Source organism: Salvelinus fontinalis, chromosome 14 (assembly GCF_029448725.1).
Source record: "Salvelinus fontinalis isolate EN_2023a chromosome 14, ASM2944872v1, whole genome shotgun sequence".
NCBI lineage: Eukaryota > Metazoa > Chordata > Actinopteri > Salmoniformes > Salmonidae > Salvelinus > Salvelinus fontinalis.
Window position 1 is genome coordinate 7,067,874 of NC_074678.1, and position 15,082 is coordinate 7,082,955.

Genomic DNA, 15,082 nt, shown 5'->3' on the forward strand with positions numbered 1-15,082 from the left:
TAGACTACAGTCAGTTTAGGGTCTGAGTTGTATAGACTACAGTCAGTTTAGGGTCTGAGTTGTATAGACTACAGTCAGTTTAGGGTCTGAGTGGTATAGACTACAGTCAGTTTAGGGTCTGAGTTGTATAGACTACAGTCAGTTTAGGGTCTGAGTTGTATAGACTACAGTCAGTTTAGGGTCTGAGTTGTATAGACTACAGTCAGTTTGGGGTCTGAGTTGTATAGACTACAGTCAGTTTAGGGTCTGAGTTGTATAGACTACAGTCAGTTTAGGGTCTGAGTTGTATAGACTACAGTCAGTTTAGGGTCTGAGTTGTATAGACTACAGTCAGTTTAGGGTCTGAGTTGTATAGACTACAGTCAGTTTAGGGTCTGAGTTGTATAGACTACAGTCAGTTTAGGGTCTGAGGTGTATAGACTACAGTCAGTTTAGGGTCTGAGTTGTATAGACTACAGTCAGTTTAGGGTCTGAGTTGTATAGACTACAGTCAGTTTAGGGTCTGAGTTGTATAGACTACAGTCAGTTTAGGGTCTGAGTTGTATAGACTACAGTCAGTTTAGGGTCTGAGTGGTATAGACTACAGTCAGTTTAGGGTCTGAGTTGTATAGACTACAGTCAGTTTAGGGTCTGAGTTGTATAGACTACAGTCAGTTTAGGGTCTGAGTTGTATAGACTACAGTCAGTTTAGGGTCTGAGTGGTATAGACTACAGTCAGTTTAGGGTCTGAGGTGTATAGACTACAGTCAGTTTAGGGTCTGAGGTGTATAGACTACAGTCAGTTTAGGGTCTGAGTTGTATAGACTACAGTCAGTTTAGGGTCTGAGTTGTATAGACTACAATCAGTTTAGGGTCTGAGTTGTATAGACTACAGTCAGTTTAGGGTCTGAGTTGTATAGACTACAGTCAGTTTAGGGTCTGAGGTGTATAGACTACAGTCAGTTTAGGGTCTGAGGTGTATAGACTACAGTCAGTTTAGGGTCTGAGTTGTATAGACTACAGTCAGTTTAGGGTCTGAGTTGTATAGACTACAGTCAGTTTAGGGTCTGAGTTGTATAGACTACAGTCAGTTTAGGGTCTGAGGTGTATAGACTACAGTCAGTTTAGGGTCTGAGTTGTATAGACTACAGTCATTCATTACTGTTTTTTCTCTAAATTTCATATATGAACATCGTCCAGGTAGAAATGAGCTGACTCTTCTCACAACATCTCTCTCTCTCCCCCGTCTCTCTCTCCCCCGTCTCTCTCTCCCAGTCTCTCCCTCTCTCTCCCCCGTCTCTCTCCCATCTCTCCCTCTCTCCCCCGTCTCTCTCTCCCAGTCTCTCCCTCTCTCTCCCCCGTCTCTCTCCCATCTCTCCCTCCAAAAAGTATTCTGTTCATGACACTTTGTATGACACTATTTGTATTTATTAACTTACAGTTTACATGGATTGTACTGAAAGAAAAGTCCAATAGGTGTCGTAAATGTAGAGTGGGTGTAGTGACTTGTATAGATCCCCTGCATGATGCACACATACAGCAGACCAAAGGTCAGAATAACCTTTCAGCAGAATTACTGTAAAAAAACAAACAAAGATGCCATAGATTACGTCTGGGTCTAGTCACAACGTGTCTCTCACATCGAGCCCCAAATCTGAGCTTCTGTAAAACTGCTCTCAGATCCTCGGTTGAATGAAGGTCAGAAATATAAGACAATACATATTTATTTTTTTTTAAATCAGGATCTTCAAAATAATCAATACTTTCACACAAAATGTGAAATCGAGAATGTATTCCTTACTTACACGTACGTGCTATTTCATTTTTTATTTTATTTTTGGGGGGGATTTCTATAAAACTATAATTAGATATTTAACACATGACTTAATAACATGATCATAAAAGCTGGTCAAGGCAGGGTTGATGTCCCCCACTGTCGTATACCACGTGGCAATTATACATGCAGTTCAACGAACTCAAACTTGTTCGTGACATGAACATAATAATGCTGAGTTATTACAATGGCAGATTAGTAATTAAGAAACGTAAATGAAAACCATTGAATGATCACAGCAGTAATCAGTCAAAACCGGCCAGTAGTCCTTTAGTCTTCCTGCTACAAGGCACTGTGGATGGTTGTGAATATCCCTTCGAGGCCAAACTGTACTGACTGACTGACAGCTGGCTGACAAGGTCCTGCATCGTAAAACACAACTCTTTGAGATCGTCGTCTTGACAGAAGAGTTTTTTGTGGTTGCTGTACAAAGCAACACTTTCTATGTCCTCTCCATCCACACGACCGTCCAGTGTCTGTGAAGGGTCTGTGTGTTTCAAGACAGTCCAGTGTCTGTGAAGAGTGTGTGTGTTTCAAGACAGTCCAATGTCTGTGAAGAGTCTGTGTGTTTCAAGACAGTCCAATGTCTGTGAAGAGTCTGTGTGTTTCAAGACAGTCCAGTGTCTGTGAAGATCAAGACAGTCCAATGTCTGTGAAGAGTCTGTGTCTATCAAGACAGTCCAATGTCTGTGAAGAGTCTGTGTCTATCAAGACAGTCCAGTGTCTGTGAAGATCAAGACAGTCCAGTGTCTGTGAAGGGTCTGTGTGTATTTTCTTCTGATACCTGAAATACAGAAAGACGATTCCTGACCAGGTTGTGTCTTTATTTTCAATTCACTGCTTTAGGTAAAACTTGAGTTACTTTGGTGTTTACCCTTTAAAAGTCTTCTTTTTTATGTCTCTCACATTTGATCAGTCTTTCTTCGATGCCTGGTCCTAAAGTCTATGGCACCTCTCTCTCTCTCTGGTCTTAAAGTCCATGGCACCTCTCTCTCTCTCTGGTCTTAGTCCATGGCACCTCTCTCTCTCTCTGGTCTTAAAGTCCATGGCACCTCTCTCTCTCTCTGGTCTTAAAGTCCATGGCACCTCTCTCTCTCTCTAGTATTAAAGTCCATGGCACCTCTCTCTCTCTCTGGTCTTAAAGTCCATGGCACCTCTCTCTCTCTCTGGTCTTAAAGTCCATGGCACCTCTCTCTCTCTCTAGTATTAAAGTCCATGGCACCTCTCTCTCTCTGGTCTTAAAGTCCATGGCACCTCTCTCTCTCTCTAGTATTAAAGTCCATGGCACCTCTCTCTCTGGTATTAAAGTCCATGGCACCTCTCTCTCTCTCTGGTCTTAAAGTCCATGGCACCTCTCTCTCTGGTCTTAGTCCATGGCACCTCTCTCTCTGGTCTTAGTCCATGGCACCTCTCTCTCTGGTATTAAAGTCCATGGCACCTCTCTCTCTCTCTGGTCTTAAAGTCCATGGCACCTCTCTCTCTGGTCTTAGTCCATGGCACCTCTCTCTCTCTCTCTGGTCTTAAAGTCTAAGGCACCTCTCTCTCTGGTCTTAAAGTCCATGGCACCTCTCTCTCTCTGGTCTTAAAGTCCATGGCACCTCTCTCTCTCTCTGGTCTTAAAGTCCATGGCACCTCTCTCTCTCTCTGGTCTTAAAGTCCATGGCACCTCTCTCTCTCTCTCTGGTCTTAAAGTCTAAGGCACCTCTCTCTCTAGTATTAAAGTCCATGGCACCTCTCTCTCTCTCTGGTATTAAAGTCCATGGCACCTCTCTCTCTCTCTCTGGTCTTAAAGTCTAAGGCACCTCTCTCTCTGGTATTAAAGTCCATGGCACCTCTCTCTCTCTGGTCTTAAAGTCCATGGCACCTCTCTCTCTCTCTGGTCTTAAAGTCCATGGCACCTCTCTCTCTCTCTGGTCTTAAAGTCCATGGCACCTCTCTCTCTCTGGTATTAAAGTCCATGGCACCTCTCTCTCTGGTCTTAAAGTCCATGGCACCTCTCTCTCTCTCTGGTCTTAAAGTCCATGGCACCTCTCTCTCTCTGGTCTTAAAGTCCATGGCACCTCTCTCTCTCTGGTATTAAAGTCCATGGCACCTCTCTCTCTCTCTGGTCTTAAAGTCCATGGCACCTCTCTCTCTCCGGGTTGCTGAAAGTAGAAATAGCCTTCCCAGTACAGCCTGCTAAAGGTACAGATAGCTGACCCAGTAGACGACATTAAACAGAATGAAGGATGTGGGGAAGAAGACTCTGGAGTAAGCGTCCAGCTCCAGGATATCTATGTGGATGCGTCCTTTCCTCCAGCCGCCTCCTCTACACTCATCGTAACAGCAGAAGAAGCTCTGGCAGTCCTTCCCGTCCAGGCACTCGTAGACACAGGCGTCCTCAAATTCCTGCCAGTATAGGGAGTTGTTATACGTGGAGTTATTCAACATGATCACTGTAGGGGCAGGTCCCACTTCCAACACTGAGTAGTTCTGGGGAGAGAGAGAGAGACAGAGAGAGAGAGAGAGAGAGACATGGACACAGAGAGAGACAGAGAGAGAGAGACAGAGAGAGACAGAGAGACACAGAGAGAGACAGAGACAGAGACAGAGACAGAGAGAGATGGTTAGTGGAGTGACTCTCTTGGAGCATACTGCCAGAACACAGAGATAATATCAGGTTTGAGAGGAAGGAAGTGATGTCATGTGTTTAATATGAGCATCCAGAGAGGCCTGTCACTCAGAGCTGGGAGCTGGAATCATCCAGTCTGTGTCACAAATGACACTACATTCGCTATATGGTGACCCACTTTTGACCACAACCCACAGGGTCCACAGAGAAACCCATAGAGAAACCCATAGAGAAACCCATAGAGAAACCCATAGAGAAACCCATAGAGAAACCCACAGGGCCAATAGAGAATCCCATAGAGAAACCCATAGAGAAACCCATAGAGAAACCCATAGAGAAACCCATTGAGAAACCCATAGAGAAACCCATAGAGAAACCCATAGAGAAACCCATAGAGAAACCCACAGGGCCAATAGAGAAACCCATAGAGAAACCCATAGAGAAACCCATAGAGAAACCCATAGAGAAACCCATAGAGAAACCCATAGGACCAATAGAGAAACCCATAGGGCCCATAGAAAAACCCACAGGACCCATAGAGAAACCCATAGAAAAACCCACAGGGCCCATAGAGAAACCCATAGAAAAACCCACAGGGCCCATAGAGAAACCCACAGGGCCCATAGAAAAACCCACAGGGCCCATAGAGAAACCCACAGGGCCCATAGAAAAACCCACAGGGCCCATAGAGAAACCCACAGGGCCCATAGAGAAACCCACAGGGCCCATAGAGAAACCCACAGGACCCATAGAGAAACCCATAGGGCCCATAGAGAAACCCATAGAGAAACCTACAGGACCCATAGAGAAACCCATAGAGAAAACCATAGAGAAACCCATAGAGAAACCCACAGGGAAACCCATAGAGAAACCCACAGGGCCCATAGAGAAACCCATAGAGAAACCCATAGAGAAACCCACAGGGCCCATAGAGAAACCCATAGAGAAACCCATAGAGAAACCCATAGAGAAACCCATAGAGAAACCCATAGAGAAACCCACAGGGCCCATAGAGAAACCCATAGAGAAACCCATAGAGAAACCCACAGGGCCCATAGAGAAACCCATAGAGAAACCCATAGAGAAACCCACAGGGCCCATAGAGAAACCCATAGAGAAACCCATAGAGAAACCCATAGGGCCAATAGAGAAACCCATAGAGAAACCCATTGAGAAACCCATAGAGAAACCCATAGGGCCAATAGAGAAACTCATAGAGAAACCCATAGAGAAACCCATAGGGCCAATAGAGAAACCCATAGAGAAACCCATAGAGAAACCCATAGGGCTCACAAGGCTAATTTCTTTCTTACTTGGTCTGTAGCTGTATCTTACCATTCTCTGGGTGTTCCGTGGTCTGGGTCTTGGGCTGTATCTTACCATTCTCTGGGTGTTCCGTGGTCTGGGTCTTGGGCTGTATCTTACCATTCTCTGGGTGTTCCGTGGTCTGGGTCTTGGGCTGTATCTTACCATTCTCTGGGTGTTCCGTGGTCTGGTCTGTATCTTACCATTCTCTGGGTGTTCCGTGGTCTGGTCTGTATCTTACCATCCTCTGGGTGTTCTGGGTCTGGGTCTTGGGCTGTATCTTACCATTCTCTGGGTGTTCTGTGGTCTGGGTCTTGGGCTGTATCTTACCATTCTCTGGGTGTTCCGTGGTCTGGGTCTGGGTCTTGGGCTGTATCTTACCATTCTCTGGGTGTTCCGTGGTCTGTGTCTTGGGCTGTATCTTACCATTCTCTGGTCTGGAGCTGTATCTTACCATTCTCTGGGTGTTCCGTGGTCTGGGTCTTGGGCTGTATCTTACCATTCTCTGGGTGTTCCGTGGTCTGTGTCTTGATCTTACCATTCTCTGGGTGTTCCGTGGTCTGGGTCTTGGGCTGTATCTTACCATTCTCTGGGTGTTCCGTGGTCTGGGTCTTGGGCTGTATCTTACCATTCTCTGGGTGTTCCGTGGTCTGGGTCTTGGGCTGTATCTTACCATTCTCTGGGTGTTCCGTGGTCTGGTCTGTATCTTACCCTTCTCTGGGTGTTCCGTGGTCTGGGTCTTGGGCTGTATCTTACCATTCTCTGGGTGTTCCGTGGTCTGGGTCTTGGGCTGTATCTTACCATTCTCTGGTCTGGAGCTGTATCTTACCATTCTCTGGGTGTTCCGTGGTCTTGGGCTGTATCTTACCATTCTCTGGGTGTTCCGTGGTCTGGGTCTGGGGCTGTATCTTACCATTCTCTGGGTGTTCCGTGGTCTGGGTCTTGGGCTGTATCTTACCATTCTCTGGGTGTTCCGTGGTCTGGGTCTGTATCTTACCATTCTCTGGGTGTTTCGTGGTCTGGGTCTTGGGCTCTATCTTACCATTCTCTGGTCTGGGTCTTGGGCTGTATCTTACCATTCTCTGGGTGTTCCGTGGTCTGGGCTCTATCTTACCATTCTCTGGGTGTTTCGTGGTCTGGGTCTTGGGCTGTATCTTACCATTCTCTGGGTGTTCCGTGGTCTGGTCTGTATCTTACCATTCTCTGGGTGTTCCGTGGTCTGGGTCTTGGGCTCTATCTTACCATTCTCTGGGCTGGGTCTCTATCTTACCATTCTCTGGGTGTTCCGTGGTCTGGGTCTTGGGCTGGCACCGTATGAATAGTAGTTGAGTGTGGCGTACTCCATCAATGCAGCGAACACAAACAGGAAACACACGGTGACGAAGAGGTCCATGGCCGTCACGTAGGAAACCCTGGGAAGGGACGTCCTTGCCACTGTGCTCAGAGTGGTCATGGTCAACACCGTGGTTATCCCTGGATAGGAAAGACATGATTCAGTTCTGTTTCTGGTTTCTGGAAATTCGACACCAACTTTCTCCACAGCCTTTCAGTACAGTATCTTTCAGTACATTATCTTTCAGTACATTATCTTTCAGTACAGTATCTTACCAGTACATTATCTTACCAGTACATTATCTTACCAGTGCAGTATCTTACCAGTACATTATCTTACCAGTACATTATCTTACCAGTACATTATCTTACCAGTGCAGTATCTTACCAGTACATTATCTTACCAGTACATTATCTTCCAGTACATTATCTTTCAGTACAGTATCTTACCAGTACATTATCTTACCAGTACAGTATCTTCCAGTAAATTATCTTCCAGTACAGTATCTTTCAGTACAGTATCTTACCAGTACACTATCTTTCAGTACATTATCTTTCAGTACATTATCTTTCAGTACAGAATCTTACCAGTACAGAATCTTTCAGTACACTATCTTGCCAGTACATTATCTTTCAGTACAGTATCTTACCAGTACATTATCTTACCAGTACATTATCTTCCAGTACATTATCTTTCAGTACAGTATCTTACCAGTACATTATCTTACCAGTACAGTATCTTACCAGTACATTATCTTACCAGCACATTATCTTACCAGTACATTATCTTCCAGTACAGTATCTTTCAGTACAGTATCTTACCAGTACACTATCTTTCAGTACATTATCTTTCAGTACATTATCTTTCAGTACAGAATCTTACCAGTACAGAATCTTTCAGTACACTATCTTACCAGTACATTATCTTTCAGTACAGTATCTTACCAGTACAGTATCTTACCAGTACAGTATCTTTCAGTACAGTATCTTACCAGTACAGTATCTTACCAGTACAGTATCGTATCAGTACAGTATCTTACCAGTACAGTATCTTTCAGTACAGTATCTTACCAGTACAGTATCTTACCAGTACAGTATCTTACCAGTACAGTATCTTACCAGTACAGTATCTTTCAGTACAGTATCTTACCAGTACAGTATCTTACCAGTACAGTATCTTACCAGTACAGTATCTTACCAGTACAGTATCGTATCAGTCCAGACATTTTGGGCTGTTTTTTCAGCTGCCGTTAAGCTAGAGTAAACACACTCTCGTTTGCAATTTCAACCTTTTAAAGCCGGTGCGCTTCTTTTTTCAAACCTTAGTAGCAGGATAATTTATCTATCTTATATGAGCTTGCTTGCGCTGAGGTGGGAGGGAGGGGTGGGAGGGAATATCTGAGGTGTCCCTAAAAATGTGTGCCAAAGTACCAGAATTTAAGACCAGTTGACAGTATAGCCTCCCCTCCTCAATTAAGGTAGTTAATTAGTCAAAACTACCGATAATCTTATTAAAAGTTTGTCAGCAGAAAAACAGTGAGCAGACATCCCCTTTTTATCTATAGGCTATTACATTATTTTATTTATTTATTCATTATTTATTATCTCTGCCATTATTGTGGATTAAAAACCTCTCTATGTAGGCTATATGGAACGAGAGATGAGATACTCCACTCTTATTCAGAAACATTTATTTTCCTGTAACAATTTCTAGTTTTCTAGTTTTTTAAAAATTAATACCTCTTAAGGATCAATTTTCACTTAGCTCAGGCCCTGAAGCAAGGATATTCATAATCTTGGTATCATTTGAAAGGAAACACTTTGTAATTTGTGGAAATGTGAAAAGAATATGGTAGAATATAACACAATAGATCTGGTAAAAGATAATACAAAGAAAAAAGCAACCGTTCTTTTCTATATTTTTGTACCATCATCTTTGAAATGCAAGAGAAAGGCCATCATGTATTATTCCAGCCCAGCTGCAATTTCGATTTTGGCCACTAGATGGTAGCAGGGCATGTGAAAAGTGTTAGACTGATCCAATGAACCATTGCATTTCTGCCCAAATGTGCCTAATTTGTTTATTAATAACTTTTCATGTTCAAAATTGTGCACTGTCCTGAAACAATTGCATGGTATTATTTCACTGTAATAGCTACTGTAAAATGGACAGTGCAGTTAGATTAACAAGATGTTCAGCTTTCTGCCAATATCAGATATGTCTATGTCCTGGAAAATGTTCTTGTTAACTTACAACCTCATGCTAATCGCATTAGCCTACGTTAGCTCAACCGTCCCGTGGAAGGGACAACGATCCTGAAGAGGTACATTTACATTTACATTTAAGTCATTTAGCAGACGCTCTTATCCAGAGCGACTTACAAATTGGAAAGTTCATACATATTCATCCTGGTCCCCCCGTGGGAATTGAACCCTGGTCCCCCCGTGGGAATTGAACCCACAACCCTGGCGTTGCAAGCGCCATGCTCTACCAACTGAGCCACACGGGACCACACGTACAACAACCTTTAACTGTACTAACCTTTAACCTTCTACTTTAACAAAAAACTGGTTCAACAGCAATGTGCCTGGTGTCTTCCTCGTCGTGGCCATGCGTCAGCAAAGGAGCCTTAACGGGTTGCTAAAATGGTCTACTGGTGATGCGGTTGCATTATTCTCAGTACACACAGGCCTACCTGCAATTCATACTCCATTTGGCTTATCTCCATCCCCCTTTCTAAAGAGCGCCTGTGGTCCTGTTACCAAAAACTTGCTCCTCCAAAACAGGCTATTCAAATGATTCAGTCCCGTGACACCTTATATCTAACAGTAGTGCAAGGACATATCTGTCTTATTGACAACGTGCATCTCACACACACACACACACACACACACACACACACACACACACACACACACACACACACACACACACACACACAGACAGACAGACAGACAGACAGACAGACAGACAGACAGACAGACAGACAGACAGACAGACAGACAGACAGACAGACAGACAGACAGACAGACAGACAGACACACAGACACACAGACACACAGACACACAGACACACAGACACACAGACAGACACTACAATTCCCTGGAGGTGAGTATTTAATTTCAGAGGAGATGTGATGCATAAAGGCTTATACTTGAAGTCAATGACAACCATGTTGACTGTCAACACTCCAAAAAATATTGAGGAAAAATGTGTTTACCGTTGCGATCACTCGTTACTGTAACCTATGCTTTTTTTTTATAAAGTATCAATCCACAATGGACCATGACTAGAATATTCCGTGCCCACAGACAAATCTTGAGTTGATGACAATGCAAAGACCATCAATCACCTTCCGCGCCACCGGCAGCCATTACGCTCATAACTACGGCTGTAAAAAATAACTTTAATATTGCTCACACAACCCCAGATCTATACAATACTACCGCCAGCGTTAGGCTTGTTGAAATAGAGCCCATTATGTTATTGACAGGGAAAGACACCATCACTCTCTCCATCTCCCAGATCTTCCCTCCCCAAACTCTTTCTCATATCATCTGTTTCCTGCATATAAAACTCTCTCTTCATCTCCCACACCTTCCCTCCCCAAACTCTTTCTCATATCATCTGTTTCCTGCATATAAAACTCTCTCTTCATCTCCCACACCTTTCCTCCCCAGACTGTTTGCTGCATATAAAACGCTCTATTCATCTGCCACACCTTCCCTCCCCAGACTGTTCTCATTAATTCCTTCATATATAAAAAACTGCTAATTTACAATCTCTACCTCCCACACACTCTGTTCTCCCTCTCTTCCCCATCTCCCTCTCTCTCCCCCCATCTCCCTCTCTCCCCCATCTACCTCTCTCTCCCCCCATCTCCCTCTCTCCCCATCTCCCTCTCTCTCCCCCATCTCCCTCTCTCCCCCATCCCCCTCTCTCTCCCCCCATCTCCCTCTCTCTCCCCCCATCTCCCTCTTTCTCCCCCATCTCCCTATCTCTCTCCCCATCTCCCTCTCTCTCCCCATCTCCCTCTCTCTCCCCCATCTCCCTCTCTCTCCCCATCTCCCTATCTCTCCCCCATCTCCCTCTCTTTCCCCCCATCTCCCTCTCTCTCCCCCCATCTCCCTCTCTCCCCCATCTCCCTCTCTCCCCCATCTCCCTATCTCTCCCCCATCTCCCTCTCCCTCTCCCATCTCCCTCTCTCTCCCCATCTCCCTCTCTCTCCACATCTCCCTCTCTCTCCCCCCATCTCCCTCTCTCCCCCATCTCCCTCCCTCTCCCCCATCTCCCTCTCTCTCCCCCATCTCCCTATCTCTCCCCCATCTCCCTCTCCCTCTCTCTCCCCATCTCCCTCTCTCTCCCCATCTCCCTCTCTCTCCCCCCATCTCCCTCTCTCTCCCCCATCTCCCTCTCTCTCCCCCATCTCCCTCTCTCTCCCCCATCTCCCTCTCTCTCCCCCATCTCCCTCCCTCTCCCCCATCTCCTTCTCTATTTATCCCTCTCGTGCCCTTTCTTTCTCTCTGTCTCTCTATTCCCCTCTCCTTCTCTGTCCCTATACCTCCCTCTCTTACTCACTCCCTCTCTACATATCTCTATTTCTCTCTCCTTCTCTCTTCTCATATATCTCAATTCAAAGGGCTTTATTGGCATAATTTGAATTTCATTCAAGAAGTTTTTTTTTTTTTTTTTTTTTTTTATTTCACCTTTATTTAACCAGGTAGGCTAGTTGAGAACAAGTTCTCATTTGCAACTGCGACCTGGCCAAGATAAAGCATAGCAGTGTGAACAGACAACACAGAGTTACACATGGAGTAAACAATAAACAAGTCAATAACATGGTAGAAAAAAGAGAATCTATATACAATGTGTGCAAAAGGCATGAGGTAGGCAATAAATCGAATAATTACAATTTAGCAGATTAACACTGGAGTGATAAATCATCAGATGAACATGTGCAAGAAGAGATACTGGTGTGCAAAAGAGCAGAAAAGTAAATAAATAAAAGCAGTATGGGGGGTGAGGTAGGTAAATTGGGTGGGTAGTTTACAGATGGACTATGTACAGCTGCAGTGATCGGTTAGCTGCTCGGATAGCAGATTTTTAAAGTTGTTGAGGGAGATAAAAGTCTCCAACTTCAGAGATTTTTGCAATTCGTTCCAGTCGCAGGCAGCAGAGAACTGGAAGGAAAGGCGTCCAAATGAGGTTTTAGCTTTAGGGATGATCAGTGAGATACACCTGCTGGAGCGCGTGCTGCGGGTGGGTGTAGCCATCGTGACCAGTGAACTGAGATAAGGCGGCACTTTACCTAGCATAGCCTTGTAGATGACCTGGAGCCAGTGGGTCTGACGACGAACATGTAGCGAGGGCCAGCCGACTAGGGCATACAGGTTGCAGTGGTGGGTCGTATAAGGTGCTTTAGTAACAAAACGAATGGCACTGTGATAAACTGCGTCCAGTTTGCTGAGTAGAGTGTTGGAAGCTATTTTGTAGATGACATCGCCGAAGTCGAGGATCGGTAGGATAGTCAGTTTTACTAGGGTAAGTTTGGCGGCGTGAGTGAAGGAGGCTTTGTTGCGGAATAGAAAGCCGATTCTTGATTTGATTTTGGATTGGAGATGTTTGATATGAGTCTGGAAGGAGAGTTTGCAGTCTAGCCAGACACCTAGGTACTTATAGATGTCCACATATTCTAGGTCGGAACCGTCCAGGGTGGTGATGCTAGTCGGGCGTGCGGGTGCAGGCAGCGAACGGTTGAAAAGCATGCATTTGGTTTTACTAGCGTTTAAGAGCAGTTGGAGGCCACGGAAGGAGTGTTGTATGGCATTGAAGCTCGTTTGGAGGTTAGATAGCACAGTGTCCAAGGAAGGGCCGGAAGTATATAGAATGGTGTCGTCTGCGTAGAGGTGGATTAGGGAATCGCCCGCAGCAAGAGCAACATCATTGATGTATACAGAGAAAAGAGTCGGCCCGAGAATTGAACCCTGTGGTACCCCCATAGAGACTGCCAGAGGACCGGACAACATGCCCTCCGATTTGACACACTGAACTCTGTCTGCAAAGTAGTTGGTGAACCAGGCAAGGCAGTCATTAGAAAAACCGAGGCTACCGAGTCTGCCGATAAGAATATGGTGATTGACAGAGTCGAAAGCTTTGGCCAGGTCGATGAAGACGGCTGCACAGTAATGTCTTTTATCGATGGCGGTTATGATGTCGTTTAGTACCTTGAGCGTGGCTGAGGTGCACCCGTGACCGGCTCGGAAACCGGATTGCACAGCGGAGAAGGTACGGTGGGATTCGAGATGGTCAGTGATCTGTTTGTTGACTTGGCTTTCGAAGACCTTAGATAGGCAGGGCAGGATGGATATAGGTCTGTAACAGTTTGGGTCCAGGGTGTCTCCCCCTTTGAAGAGGGGGATGACCGCGGCAGCTTTCCAATCCTTGGGGATCTCAGATGATACGAAGGAGAGGTTGAACAGGCTGGTGATAGGGGGTGCGACAATGGCGGCGGACAGTTTCAGGAATAGGGGGTCCAGATTGTCAAGCCCAGCTGATTTGTATGGGTCCAGGTTTTCCAGCTCTTTCAGAACATCTGCTATCTGGATTTGGGTAAAGGAGAAGCTGGGGAGGCTTGGGCGAGTAGCAGCGGGGGGGGCGGGGCTGTTGGCCAAGGTTGGAGTCGCCAGGAGGAAGGCATGGCCAGCCATTGAGAAATGCTTGTTGAAGTCTTCGATTATCACGGATTTATCGGTGGTGACCGTGTTACCTAGCCTCAGTGCAGTGGGCAGCTGGGAGGAGGTGCTCTTGTTCTCCATGGACTTTACAGTATCCCAGAACTTTTTGGAGTTAGAGCTACAGGATGCGAATTTCTGCTTGAAAAAGCTGGCCTTTGCTTTCCTGACTGACTGCGTGTATTGGTTCCTGACTTCCCTGAACAGTTGCATATCGCGGGGGCTCTTCGATGCTATTGCAGTTCGCCACAGGATGTTTTTGTGCTGGTCGAGGGCAGTCAGGTCTGGAGTGAACCAAGGGCTATATCTGTTTTTGGTTCTGCATTTTTTGAACGGAGCATGCTTGTCTAATATGGTGAGGAAGTAACATTTAAAGAATGACCAGGCATCCTCAACTGACGGGATGAGGTCAATATCCTTCCAGGGTACCCGGGCCAGGTCGATTAGAAAGGCCTGCTCGCTGAAGTGTTTTAGGGAGCGTTTGACAGTGATGAGGGGTGGTCGTTTGACCGCGGACCCGTGGCGGATACAGGCAATGAGGCAGTGATCGCTGAGATCTTGATTGAAGACAGCAGAGGTGTATTTGGAGGGCAGGTTGGTCAGGATAATGTCTATTAGGGTGCCCATGTTTACGGATTTAAGGTTGTACCTGGTGGGTTCCTTGATGATTTGTGTGAGATTGAGGGCATCAAGCTTGGATTGTAGGACTGCCGGGGTGTTAAGCATATCCCAGTTTAGGTCACCTAACAGAACAAACTCTGAAGCTAGATGGGGAGCGATCAATTCACAGATGGTGTCCAGGGCACAGCTGGGAGCTGAGGGGGGTCGGTAGCAGGCGGCAACAGTGAGAGACTTATTTCTGGAGAGATTAATTTTTAAAATTAGAAGTTCGAACTGTTTGGGCATAGACCTGGAAAGTATGACAGAACTTTGCAGGCTATCTCTGCAGTAGATTGCAACTCCTCCCCCTTTGGCAGTTCTATCTTGACGGAAAGTGTTATAGTTGGGTATGGAAATCTCAGAATTTTTGGTGGCCTTCCTAAGCCAGGATTCGGACACGGCAAGGACATCAGGATTGGCAGAGTGTGCTAAAGCGGTGAGTAAGGCAAACTTAGGGAGGAGGCTTCTGATGTTGACATGCATGAGGCCAAGGCTTTTTCGATCGCAGAAGTCAACAAATGAGGGTGACTGGGGACATGCAGGGCCTGGGTTTACCTCCACATCACCCGAGGAACAGAGGAGTAGTAGGATGAGGGTGCGGCTAAAGGCTATCAAAACTGGTCGCCTA

At 45.7% G+C, this 15,082-nt stretch overlaps 1 protein-coding gene across 2 annotated transcripts in view; it reads right to left on the reverse strand.

Annotated features, from left to right (window-relative positions):
* Positions 1–1,385: 1,385 nt before the first annotated feature.
* The window catches only part of LOC129869449 (gamma-aminobutyric acid receptor subunit gamma-3), a 435,314-nt gene continuing 421,617 nt past the window's right edge, over positions 1,386–15,082 (reverse strand). The window contains exons 8-10 of one of the 2 annotated variants that reach the window (XR_008761908.1): positions 7,000–7,202; positions 3,036–4,285; positions 1,386–3,003 (exon numbers count right to left, since the gene is read on the reverse strand). Coding sequence is in view for 1 of the 2 variants with exons in the window: in XM_055943877.1 (XP_055799852.1) it covers positions 3,992–4,285; positions 7,000–7,202 (497 nt within the window). In the remaining variant the exon portion in view is untranslated. Of the gene's footprint in view, positions 4,286–6,999; positions 7,203–15,082 lie in introns of both variants that reach the window. The other variant, XM_055943877.1, reaches the window with a different exon arrangement.